General features: G+C 41.3%; 1 protein-coding gene across 1 annotated transcript in view; it reads right to left on the bottom strand.

Annotated features, from left to right (window-relative positions):
* Nucleotides 1-2,382: 2,382 nt before the first annotated feature.
* GPR137B (G protein-coupled receptor 137B) overlaps nucleotides 2,383-13,619 on the bottom strand; it is a 48,103-nt gene continuing 36,866 nt past the window's right edge. Inside the window, exons 6-7 of the mRNA XM_054976445.1 lie at nucleotides 12,681-12,805; nucleotides 2,383-6,327 (exon numbers count right to left, since the gene is read on the bottom strand). Of these exons, the coding sequence (XP_054832420.1) occupies nucleotides 6,231-6,327; nucleotides 12,681-12,805 (222 nt within the window). The 3' untranslated portion in view covers nucleotides 2,383-6,230. The remainder of the gene's footprint in view (nucleotides 6,328-12,680; nucleotides 12,806-13,619) is intronic.

Below are 13,619 nucleotides of genomic sequence, written 5' to 3'. Positions count from 1 at the left end.
TGGGTGGACACAGAAGTTGTTCTTTTGCCCCCCAACTCTCCTGCTAGGCAGGATTTGGAGCCTTTCTTCTGATAGCCCTGCCACTATCTCTTGATTACCTCTGTAACTTCCCCTGCTCCTGATTGCTTCCAAGATGAACAACAACTAAGGGGTGTGCTTCCATAGCATTTGGCAAGTGGTCTAGCTTGTGGATAAGAATCAAGGCAATGCATCTTAACTACATCAACTTTGGTTGTTGTGGATTTTCCAGGCTGTATCGCCGTGGTCTTGGCATTGTAGTTCCTGATGTTTCGCCAGCAGCTGTGACTGGCATCTTCAGAGGTGTAGCACCGAAAGACAGATCTCTGTCTTTCGGTGCTACACCTCTGAAGATGCCAGTCACAGTTGCTGGCGAAACGTCAGGAACTACAATGCCAAGACCACGGCGATACAGCCCGAAAAATCCACAACAACCATCTTTCTCTGGCAGTGAAAGCCTTCAACAATATACATCAACTTTATTACTACAGATCACAGCTCCAGAGTTCCAGGGCTAGAATGCAAACTAAGGAAAGATACAGAAACGTTTCTGAACTGCTTGAGTCTTAGAGTTCCTGACCATCTGGCCTCCCCTCCTTGCTGGAAGTTTGCAGATGGTATATGTGCAGAATGGGTGCTGGTCCTTCTGCATTGCTTCACAGTTCCACAGACAGTCAAAAACTCACAGAGAAGGGACACCTCTTTTCAGGTCTCCCTAAGGCATTAACCAATCTGCACCATAATATTTGAAGCCCCCCACCAGCCAGGCCAGCTTGCTCAATAGGGAGGTGCAAACATACAAAGAGACGCTGTAGTTTTCCTCCTGGCTGTAAAGTAAAACCTATCCAGTTCGATCAAGGTTTTACCAGCCTCACTGTCTCCTCTACCTTAACTATCAAGCCCTAGCTGCCTTGCATTCATTGCACACTACTTCTTCCCATATATAAATTTTTGCTTGTTTGGCTAGCAGGGAGAGAAAATGATGAAAAAAGAAAGCAGTACTGGCTATGAAGCGCTTTTGTTTAGTACAAAGACAACAGTCAAGAAAATGTTCCTCAGTGGAACAGGCTTTCTCAGGAGGTGGTGGGCTGTCCTTTGGAGGTTTTTAAGAAGAGGCTAAATAACAGCAATGATGATTCTGTGACTCAATATGAATGTTTGCAGATGAAGGGATGAACGGGTGCTAGGCTCATGTCCCTTTCTTATAAACCTGGGATAATGCCCGTTGCTACTTTGGGATCAGGTAGTAATTTTCCTCCAGGGCAGATTGAGGTTCTTTGCCTTCCCCATGGTATAGAGTAGAGGTCTCTGGAGGAGTGAGGTGGGGGTGGGGTAGCTGTGAATGTCCTGCATTGTGCAGGGGTTGGACTAGATGATTTTTAGGGTCCCTTCTAGCTCTTTGTTTCTGTGTTAGCTCCTCATGTGATTCAGGATGCAAAGCCAATCAAATTTTTACCCCCTCGATGAAAGAGTCCCCTCCCCAAGGTAAAATGGAAAAAAAAAATCTTAACTAAAAATTTGCGACCTAACACCTATACAAAAAATCTGTACAGGAACCACTTCCTATGGAAGTGTCATCTTAACTGCTGAGATCTTCAAACCTTACACTAACTTTAGCACTGCTGTTACCAGAAGTGGTCTCCTTGCAATAAATGATTTGTGGGGGAATTAGCAAGCAAGGAAGACAGCTATAGGAGAGGTGGTGACTGGGATCTATCACCAGTGTGTACCAGGTCCCTTCCAAAATAGCAAACGAGGCTGGTTCTTAAGGTCAAGCAATAACTTTTATTAAAGAACAAGATGGCGTGCACATACACTCACAATTACAGGATAAAAATGATCATCATTTGCACACACAGACCTAGGAAGTTTAGCCAGAAATTGGGGATAGAGAGAGAGGGAGTAAGTATATCTACCTATCCTGGAGAGTAGTCCAGTCCGCGGTGAGGAGAGAGAAAAGCTTCAAACGTCCAGGGTCCTTGGCCAAGAGAGCAAGAGGCTCAGAGCAAACCTCAAGGGAATAACGCTTATGGATCTGGAAGTGTGAATGATTTGAATGGGGCCAGAGCTCTACCTTTATAAGTGAAGTGTGCCCTGAGGTGGAAGAGCCCACCTAGCCATTAGAACAAAGGCTCCAACAGTGAGTTCCTGGGTTAGACAAAAGGCTTGAGTACCTTGATTGGCAGCTGCCGGGGTGTGTGAATACAAATGTAAAACTAGTTCTAGTGCTGCACAAAAAGGATAGTTTGCTGATGAAGTCCACCGGCACTAAATTAAGTACTTTTAGGGAGGGACTGTTCTCTCCCAGGAACAAATGTATAAATATATGAATGTCATTTGATTAGCTCCTCAATCAAGGATCTCATCACGGAAGAAGGGACAGGAATGTGTTAAGTGGAGATGACTCTATGAGACCTTTGTTGCACTGGGCATCGGTGAGGCCGGAGAGATAGTAAATCCAATCGCTTCTCAATCACTCTGCCTTCCTGTGCAGCATTCCATGCATGCTGTATTCTCCTGGGTGGGACGTAGCAACTGTTAGAGGCTCTCTGGTGGCAATACAGTAGCCATTTTTAACTCCAGAGGCCTGAACATTTTTAATATTACAAGCAGCCATATATACAAAACTGCCATTAAAATGGCGGAGACTGGGCCAACCACTTACACTGCACACAAACACAAACCTTGGCCCCTGCCCACAGATGGGCCTATTTGGGTAGGAGTGGCCTGCCTGCTGTCCTGGTGCTAAACAAAAAGGGAGCTTCATAGTCAGCCCAATTTCCCTTTCTCAGTCCTAGGAAAGTGGCAAGAATTTACTGCAGTTGACTGACATCTTTGGTGGAAACAAAACAGTCCTCAGCCATCCCTCCTCATCCAGTTAGGTTATTTAGAGTACTGCAAATAAAGGTGACAGTTTTGTAGCTGGTTTGAGCAAGTTTCTGGAAAGGAAGCATAAAATATTCCTTAAATCATGCTTTATGAACATGGTTGGAGAAGACCAGAGTCCTGCCCTGTAAATGTTCCTGATAAGTGCATTAATGTAATGAGCTGCTGAAGAGGTTGAATCGCATACAGAATAGTGCTCTTTGGTGAGACAAAGCCTAGTGACTCGGTAGGCTTGAACAATGCTGTCTCTCAGCCCCCTGCTGGTGATGGACCTTTGTGCCTTGTAGTCTTGTGCTCCTTGTTTATAAGATACAAAAAAACCCTCAAATGCCATTTTTGCATCTAGCTTATTCTCCTTACGGTAGAAAGCTTTGGGGCAAAAACAGGATGACCAACTCTTGGGATCTGTGAAAAGTTAGAATTCCCCTTTGGTAAAAAGGCCAGGTCTGTTTTCAGAATAAATGTGAGGGAGGAATATACAGAATTCATTCCTTTCAGAATTCCTAGTTCCTCTACCCTCCTGGAAGATATGATTGCTATAAAGAACACCACCTTCCTCATCAACAGCTTTAAGGGAATGTCCTGAATTGCTTGTGAAGGGGTTTGCATAGAAATCTCAGTACCAGTGGGTGTTTATTATTTAAACCATTGTATACTGCCTTGGTACCCAAATAGGTCCCCAAAGTGATGAACATTAAAACGTTAAATTTTTAAAACATTTTAAAACAATTTAAATTTAAAACATTTAAAATAATATAAAAATAATTCAATGGACACACACAACAACAGGAGCAAGGAGGCAGGCCAATAACAGTTATTGGGAGAATGCCAAATGAATTTTAAAAAGTCTTCACCTGCTGGGAGAAGACAGCAATAGAGGGAGATGGACAAATATCCCCAGAGAACACCACTTGGAGCACCCCAGAGGCCAAGAGGCAGAGCAGCAGTCACCCAGCACCACACTCTGAAAACTACCCTCAAGGGAGGACCGGAATCACTGCAGAACAGTGCCTCCCAGTCCCCAAAGGTGGTCCATAATGATACTATGATTGAGGGTATAAAAAGCTGCCAAGAAGTCCCAGAGAATTAATAGGGTCACACTCCCCCTGTCCGTGTCCTGGCAATACATCATCCACCAAGGTGACCAAGACTGTTTCAATCTCATAACCAAGTCTGAAGCCATATTATAATGGATCCAAACCATTCATTCATCAAACACTTCATTCAGGAATACCTGCAGCTGGCCCGTTACCACTCATTTAATCATGCTAAATTAAGGTGGCATATATAAACCCTTCATTGAAAATACAAAAACTAGCAGTTGGTCAAATTTTCATGAGGAGGTTTCCAGTTTTTGTCTCATCATCCCAGTGTGCCAGGGGCACAATCTTATACCAGCTAGCCACACACTGTGCCTATTAAAGTCAGCTAAACATCCTAAAGGCATTTGACAGGAAGCAGACAAAGATGCTTTAACCCCATGATCTGGAAAACAAGCCCTCCACTTTTTTTTATTTTAACATCAAACATGATGAAGAGTTCTAGAGAATCTGAAAGCTTGCACACTGTTTTGTGGCATTTTGGTTGATCTTAATAAAAGATAAAACATGGCTTTTGATTGGGCTTGATGCTGCTACCTGCAACTTCTTTATACAGGCCACAGTATTCAGCTTTATTTGGTGCAGAATTTTTGTGTTTTGAGCTTGCGATGAATATACAGCCCTATTATATGCAGGTATGATAGCTTCTAATAATTGATGTCCTCAAGGAGATCAGTAAACTGGGGCTAGAACCCATTTTATTGAATTTATTTAGCTGAACTATTCTCACCCGCTCATTTGCATTCTTTTTAATTAACTTGCACCCTTTAATTTGCCTTTTTGATCTGAATTCTGCTGTTACCTAGATCACAAAATAGCAGACAAGTCATACTTGTAGAAAGTTTGGTATCAGCAAAGGAAGTAACAAAATGTATTTTCTTTAAGTCTGCAAAAGAAGAAATACAATTCAGGTTGTGGTTCTTTAACCATAGCTTTGAACAGATAAGGCAGATGAAGACTGGATTTTTTATAACCTGACACCAGATCTTCAGATAAAGGGGTGACATTCACTGATATGTAAGAATCACAGATGGACCTTGGAAATTATGCATACAAATGAGTTTTGCGTAGGTATATTTTGTATAGATGAATCAAAGATAGACTACAAGATGTAGTCTATCTAATCCAGAAAAGTTACCAGTTTCAGTCTTGTCTTCATATTAGTGAGACTTGTGATCAGGATTAATTAATTTTGTGTAAAATTGTTACAAATAGCAATTTTGCTTGTATCAAGTACTGGTCTCTGTGTATTTTGAGGATTATTGTTCTGTGCTTAAATAAAACAAAACTATCTTAGCAGCAGGTTAGATCCAAAGTTCCACAAGCAGTACAAAGTTTGAAGAATGGGATTTTCCTATTTCCCCCTCCTTTGTAGCCCCCTGAAATAATTTTTTTTGGATGCAGGAAACTCTCATGTACAACAGGGTAAAGGATGGTGAGGTCAGCAGCAAGAATGTCAGCAAAAATCATACCCCCTTCAAAGGAAATGCTGCCCCTTTAGCGTGTGCCATTATCCTGGCAGAACAGCACTTTTGGATTCCAGCCAAATAGGAAGTCTTGAACCTATTTTTGTTCTTGCCTTATTAATGGACACAATCACAGTGCGTAACATTAACTTGCCATTAGAATGCCATTTATGTCATGCAGATTAATTAATGTAAGGCTGTTTTTAAAATGACTTTTTCTGGGACAGGCTGTAATTTTAACTGCTAATATGTGTATATTAATATTGGCTGAAAGACACTTGGTAACTCCAATTGTCACAACAGTTAAGCTGTAAGAGAATACTTTATAAAATGATTGTGGTATTTGAAACGCAACCATTTCTGTACATATTTTAAAAAATTACAATGTTAGAAAAGTATTCTATTAATTTCCAGCAGTATTTTTTCAACATACAAAATAATTAAAATACAAAACACTATTTACTCTGAAACCTCAGTCTTGGAAATACTTTCGTCCATCCTCATTCTTCATTATAAAAGGAGATTCTCTGGCTTCGGTAAGGGTTCATCTTAGTTATACAAAGTACATGTGCAAATTCTTGCAGGAACATACCTTTAATATGGTATCTTGGAATGAAAATGTAACTAAAGTGTAGCTTCATAAACGGTTTTTCCACCTATATTTTTGCTGAACCATTTTAACACCTTGAACACAACAATGTCCTGTAACTTTTAAATAATGAAAAAAATTGTCATTGGTCTGGTGCTTTGTTGAGCTTGATCATTCAATCTCTGATACAGAATCATGCTGCAGGGATCCGACATGTGTTACAAAACTGTTATTTTGATGTGCCCAGTCATAGTAATCAGGGGAGAAGCTGAAAAACAAAATGCAGAATTAATCATGCATTCGACTTTGTTCAATGTGGAAGAGAAAAAACCTTCACTTTAAAATAAGTAAGGAATGGTGTAGACAAGTTTTGGTCATCTGCATTCTAGCCGCATCTGCCCAGAAATTTGGAACAGGGACTTAGATTGTAAGAGAGTAGAAAGTAGTTTTTTTAGAATTTTTAATTACCAGGATGATCACTAAGCAAAAATTTAGGCCACAGCTAGAGTGTTTCTGCTCTCTTACAATCCAAGTCCCTGTTGCAAATTCATGGGCAGATGAGGCTGGAATGCAGAGAACCAAAACTTATCTAAACAATTCCTTAGACATATTTTAAAGTGAAGGAGGTTTTCTCTCATTTACTCAAAGTAAATGAGAGTGTGTGTTTTTATAAACAAAACATTTTGAGATACAGGAAGAAGGATTTCAGTACTAAATTTGTATTATAGCATTTAAAGGTAAAGGTAGTCCCCTGTGCAAGCACCGAGTCATTACTGACCCATGAACATAAGAACATAAGAGAAGCCATGTTGGATCAGGCCAACGGCCCATCCAGTCCAACACTCTGTGTCCCACAGTGGTCAAAAAACCAGGTATCATCAGGAGGTCTGCCATGGGGGGATGTTGCATCACAACATTTTCTTGGCAGACTTTTTGTTACGGGACCGTTTGCCATTGCCTTCCCCAGTCATCTACACTTTATCCCCTGGAAACTGGGTACTCATTTTACTGATCTCGGAAGGATGGAAGGCTGAATCAACCTTGAGTTGGCTACCTGAACCTGGCCTCCGCCAGGATTGAACTGAGGTCATGAGCAGAGCTTGGGCTGCAGTACTGCAGCTTACCACTCTGCACCACAGGGCTCTTTACAGGGCATTTATAACATGTGTAACTGATCCCCATCTCAGAGTATTGTGTGGGAGTGTGTGTGTTATGTGCTGTCAAGTTGCCTCCGACCTATGGTGACTCTATGAAGGAAAGTCCTCCAAAATGTCCATTCATTAACAAACTTGCTCAGATCCTGCAAACTGGAGGACGTGGCTTCTTTTATTGAATCAAGCCATCTTGTTTTAGGTCTTCCTCTTTTCCTACTGCCTTCCATTTTTCCTAACATTATTATCTTTTCCAGAGAATCTTGTTTTCTCATGATGTGACCAAAGTACAATAGCCTTAGTTTTGTCATTTTAGCTTCTAGGGAGAATTCAGGCTTGATTTGATCTAATACTCACTTGTTTGTTTTTTTGGCCATCCATGGTATCTGCAAAACTCTCCTCCAGCACCACATTTCAAATGAATCAATTTTCTTCCTGTTAGTTTTCTTCACTGTCCAAGTTTCACATCCATCCATACTAATGGGGATTACCATAGTTTGAATTATCTTGATCTTGGTTCCCAGAGAGACATCTTTATCTTTAAGGACCTTATCTAGCTCTCTCACAGCTGCTCTTCTTCTGATTTCTTCATTGCAGTCTCCCTTTTGGTTGATGATTGAGCCAAGGAATAGAAAGTCTTGAACAATTTCAATTTCCTCATTGTCAACTTTAAAATTGTGTAATTCCTCAATAGTCATTACTTTTGTCTTCTTGATGTTCAGCTGTTATCTTGCTTTAGCGCTTTCTCCTTTAACCTTCATCAGTAGTCATTTCAAATCTTCTCTATTTTCTGCCAGTAATATGGTGTCATCTGCATATCTCAAATTCTTGATGTTCCTCCTACCAATTTTCACTCCACCTTCTTCTAGAGCTAATCCAGCTTTCCTTATGATATACTCTGCATAGAGGTTGAACAAGTAGGGAGATAATATCCTTATCCAACACCCTTACCAATTGGAAACCATTCTGTTTCCCCATATTCTGTCCTGACGGTAGCCTCTTGTCCAGAGTACAGGTTGTGGCACCTCCATTTCTTTTAAGACTCTCCATGGCTTTTTATGATCCACACAGTCAAAAGCTTTGCTGTAATCTATCGTAAATTTGCAATGTGCTCTTTAGTGCCTCTTCCTTTTCTGAATCCAGCTTTCTCGTTCCATATATGGTAAGAGTCTTTGCAGTAGAATTTTGAGCATCACTTTGCTTGTATGGGAAATTAATGTAATAGTCCAATTGAACCCAGTGAAGACGGAGGTCCTGCAGCTGGGACGGGGGCTGCCAGATGTTGGGATCCAGCTCCCTGCCCTGGATGGGACACCACTGGCAACTTTGCCAGTGGTAAAGAGTCTGGGTGTGCTCCTGGATGCCTCCCTATCGATGGAGGCCCAGGTCACGGCGGTTGCCAAGTCTGCATTTTTCCATCTTCGTCAGATCAGGCAACTTGCCCCCTACCTGACGCCCCAGGACCTGGCTACAGTGATCCATGCAACGGTCACCTCCAGGCTAGATTACTGTAACTCACTCTACGCTGGGCTACCCCTGGGCCTGATCCGGAAACTACAACTGGTCCAGAATGCGGCGGCACGGGTCCTGACTGGTATACCTTACCAGTCACACATCACACCTGTCCTGCGCCAGCTGCACTGGCTTCCAGTTGAATTCCGAATCAGGTTCAAAGTGTTGGTTCTTACCTTTAAAGCCCTGAGTGGGTTGGGACCGGCATATCTTCGGGACCGCCTCTCCCTGTACGTTCCCCGGAGATCGCTCCGATCAGCGAATAAATATTTACTTGTGGTCCCCGGCCCTAAGGAAGCCTGCCTCGCTTCAACCAGGGCCAGGGCTTTTTCAGTCCTGGCCCCAGCCTGGTGGAACGCTCTGTAAATGGAAACCCGGGCCCAGCGGGACATATTATCGTTCCGCCGGGCCTGTAAGACAGAGCTGTTCCGCCAGGCGTTTGGTGATTGAAGGGGGCGGTGCCATGTCGGCCTCCCACCTTTGGGGTGGGGAAGGTTCTCCCCACCACTGCACCTTGTTAATTTGTTTTATTATTTGTATATTGATTTTAGTTTTGTTTTTATCAATTTTAACTGTTCACCGCCCAGAGCCCCTGGGATGGGCGGTATATAAATTGAATAAATAAATAAATAAATAAATAAAATAGTTGCTGCAATCTTTGGTATCCCTCTTTTTTGGAATTGGGATGTAGACTGAGCGTTTCTAGTCTATGGGCCATTGTTTTGTTTTCCATATTTGTTGACAGATTTTTGTTAAGATTCTGATGGACTCCATTTCTGTAACTAGAAGTATCTCTATTGGTATTCCGTCTACTCCCGCTGCTTTGTTTCTCCCAATTGCTTTGAGTGCAGCTTTTACTTCACTTTCTAGGATTTCTGGTTCTTCATCAAAAGATGCTTTGTCAAAAGTGTCTGTCATCCTTCCATCTCTTTTGTATAGTTCTTCAGTGTATTGTTTCCATCTTTCCTTTATTTTGTCCTGATCAGTTACTGTATTTCCATGTTGATCTTTCAGCATTCCAAGCCGTGGCTTGAATTTCCCTTTGATTTCTCGGATCTTTTGGGACAGATCTCTTGTTCTTCCTTTTTTGTTGTTGCCTTCTATTACTTTGCTCTGGTTATTATAATAGATTTCTTTGTTTCTGTGTACAAGTTGTTGAAAAGTTGCATTTAGAATTTTGGCCCTATTTCTGTCACCTTTTGTTTCTCATCTATCTTTAGCAATTTTAAGAGCTTCCTCAGTCATCCATTTAGGCTTCTCCTTTCTTTTGGCTACAGGAATAGTCTTTGCACATTCTTCCTTGATAGTATCTCTGGTTTCAGCCCATAGTTCTTCTGGCTCATGATCAATTAAACTTAGTATTGCAAATCTTTTCCTTACCTGGTCTTTAAATTCTTCAAGAATATTATTTGGATTGTATTTTGGCACTATGATTCTTTTAGTGTTTCTCTTCAGCTTTATTCTAATTGTGTGTGTGTGTGTGTGTGTGTGAGAGAGAGAGAGAGAGAGAGAGAGAATTTTCACATTTGGATGATGCCTCCAGGTATTGTACAGTTCAGTGGAACAGAATGACAAAAGTAGAGTCTGGAATCATTCACACATAAATGAGAGATGCTAAGCATTAGAAAACTCTGACCTGGATTTTCCAAGTTAGCATGATCTTGTCAGATATTAAAGCCATGCAGGGTCTGCACTGGTTAGTACTTGGAGGAAAGACCACCAAGAAGTCTCAGGTCACTATGCACAGCCAGGCAATGGAAATACCACTCTGTTTGTCTCTTGCCTTGAAAACCCTTTGGGATTGCCATATATTGGCTGTGACTTGACAGCACTTTATATATACATCATAGATAGGTTGTGGAGTTATATGAATGCTGTGAAAAGTAGCTGGTTATTGAGATTGGGCCAATCAATTTAAGATTTCAAGTATCTCTTGAAAGCAATGGAGAAAATAATCTCCAGCTCAGAATGGCTGGGAAACAAATTAGAACTACTTTTAAAGGGCTAGCATGCTCAGAACTATATTTGGATGTTCTCTTGAACATAACTGGTCAGCTTTGATGGATTCTATTGCTGTCATTTTCAGGATTTTCTATCTGCTAGTTAACAAACATTTCATTACTTTAAATTCCTAAAAGCAGGGCTTTTTTTGAGGGGGAACGCTTTGGAATGCTGTTCCAGCTGCTCTAGAATCTGCCCACATGATTCCTTCCTCCTTCGGTACTGCGGGCTCAGCAGAGAGGGTTTAGCTTCTTTGAGTTCATTTTTTTTCCATTCATGAGTGAGAGACAATGAGAGAGAGAGTGAGCGAGCTGGGGCCCAGCACGAACTCTGCAGAGGAGGCTTAGCTGCTTTGAGTTCATCCTGCTTTTTTCATTCGTGAGTGTGTGAGAGAGAGTGAGTGCAAGCAGAGCTGCTAGGGTCAGCTCTGCAGAGGAGGCTTAGTTGCTTTGAGTTCATTCTGCTTTTTTCATTCGTCAGAGAGAGAGAGAGAGAGAGAGCTGGGGCCCGGTAGGGCTCTGCAGAGGAAGGTAAGCTGCTTTGAGTTCATTCTGCTTTTTTTTCATTCACGAGTGAGAGAGAAAGCAAGCAGAGTTGCTGGGGCCGGCTCTCCAGAGGAGGCTTAGCTGCCTTGAGTTCATTCTGCTTTCATTTCATTCAGGGATTTCTGTGTGTGTGTGCACACTGCTTTGAGTTCATTCTGTTTTATTTTCATTCTGGGTGGGTGGGGCTCTCTCTGTGTGTGTGCATGTGTGCATGTGTGTGTGCTGCTTTGAGTTCATTCTGTTTTATTTTCATTCGGGTGGGTGGGGCTGTGTGTGTATGTGTGCTGCTTTGAGTTCAGTCTGCTTTCTTTTCATGGGGGGGTGCGAGCTGTGTGTGTGTGTGTTGCTTTCATTCTTTTGTTGACTGAAGTTGACATTGATATGGTTCCCACAGCTTTTGAATGCAGATCGGTTCTGTGTTAGTTAAATATATCAGTTATAGTTATTTGAATTAGTTAAAATATCAGTTATGGTTATTCCAGTTTTATGCTAGGAATGGCTAACTGTGTCCAAGTCCCAGAAGGCTTTCATCAATATATTCATCAGCATATAGGTGTTCTTATGTCTTAATAGCTGTAACTCAAATGGTTCTCCTCACCCTCAGCTGATTAACATCACTGAAATTGCAGTGGGCATACAGGTGTTAAGGAAGTTTTTATGAATATTGTTTGTCTGGGACATTGGAATATTTATGAGCATTTGACAATGTCACAACAGCTTAGACACTGGTAAGGTAGAGTTGGCAGGCAACAAAAAAAAGCCATTTTAAACTAAGTATAAATCTAATGCACCTAAAGTTGAGTATCTAATTTTGAATTGCTCCAGTAAAGCAAAACCCTCCCTGAAAATTTGAAAATTCAATATTCATTAGATTAGGAATGTCAGACTCTGTGGAATTTTGAGAAAGAATTTTGGATTTTTTTCCCATGCTGGCAGAGGGAAACTGTTAGAATTTAGATTTGTGAGATGGGTTTTGGATTTTGAGGCCCCTTCTTTCTTGCATATTTTAAAACATGATTCCAAAGAAATGAAATGTTTGGGAAAGGGAATGGAAGATTTCACTTTTTGTAGAGGATACAGAAAGGAAAAAAACCTTTTCTCATAATAGTGTAATTTTCCAAGGTTACTAATATTTATCTCATCGTAATGCATTATGCTGGGTTCCTGGAAGCAGCATCACTTCTGGAAGTGACGGTACTTCCAGAAGTGATGTCACTCCTGGGAGTGACATCATCACGCATTTCCGGGAGTGCACACATGCTTTGCATATGCACATGTGATAATAGAGTGTTCCACCACCTCTTTTCCCAGAAAAAAAGCCCTGCCTAAAAGACTTTATGAAACAAGTTATGGAGCACTAAATATAGTTCCTTGTTCCGTTTACACACTCTCAGTTTTCATGTTTGCCTCACCTGCCATGTATGCTGTGTGGTGATATACTCCATGCCAAATCATCATCACTATCATATCTGCGAGGATTGTCAAAGAAATAAGATCTTGAACTGAATGCATGACTTGGAACTATTCCTGGATTGGTCTAGGAGAGAAAGAAGTTATTCAGTATTGTATCCATCTGTTTCCCTGTGGTTTGCTGTCATGAATTTTAGATTTGTATTACAAATATATAATACTACACACAAAAGCAGAAGTTTACAAAGAACAACCAATCCTACAATAATTGTATCATATAATAAATAAGAGTCCTGTAAGTGAAAACAAGTTAGCAAACGTTAAAATCGACTTTATCAGATCAGTGAAAACAATGAGTTGAATAAGACAGAAAATTTCCACTAATGGAAGGTGAGGCAATTTCTGCAAACTTCCACCTCCTGTTGCAGACCTCTGACTGCCACTCCATGCTGCTCCTGGGCATCACCTATTCCACAGCAGCAACATTTAGGGTAAGCACATAAGAATACAAGGTCAGGCTGCATGAGACAAATAGCCAAAGATTCCCCCCATTGTTGCCTTCTAGCAGTAGTATTCAAAAGGTTGCTGCCTCTGAACATAGAAGTTACATTACAGTTAATAGTCATAGGTGGCCCTACCACACACAAATTTGTGTTAACTCTTTTAAAAAATAATTAAAATAGTGAACTGAATTGTGATGTGATTTGGTCATGATACCCTGACTTTTTCTGAAGATCCTCTTTTCTCTCTTTTGAGCATGCCCCACAAGGTTCCCTTTTACCACAGGAATTCTTCTATAGGTCAAGACTCTCAATGATCCTTCACCCTTCTTGTTCAAGGGATGGAAGCTCAGCAACCCTCCTTGCAGTACATTCTTGGAACTGAGACCAGACTCTGTTCCATTCATAAATATGAGCCTGATTTGTGATGCTGCAGGGTCC

The sequence above is a fragment of the Eublepharis macularius genome, chromosome 1, assembly GCF_028583425.1.
Source record: "Eublepharis macularius isolate TG4126 chromosome 1, MPM_Emac_v1.0, whole genome shotgun sequence".
Classification (NCBI taxonomy): Eukaryota; Metazoa; Chordata; class Lepidosauria; order Squamata; family Eublepharidae; genus Eublepharis; species Eublepharis macularius.
This window is presented reverse-complemented; position numbering and strand designations above follow the sequence as displayed.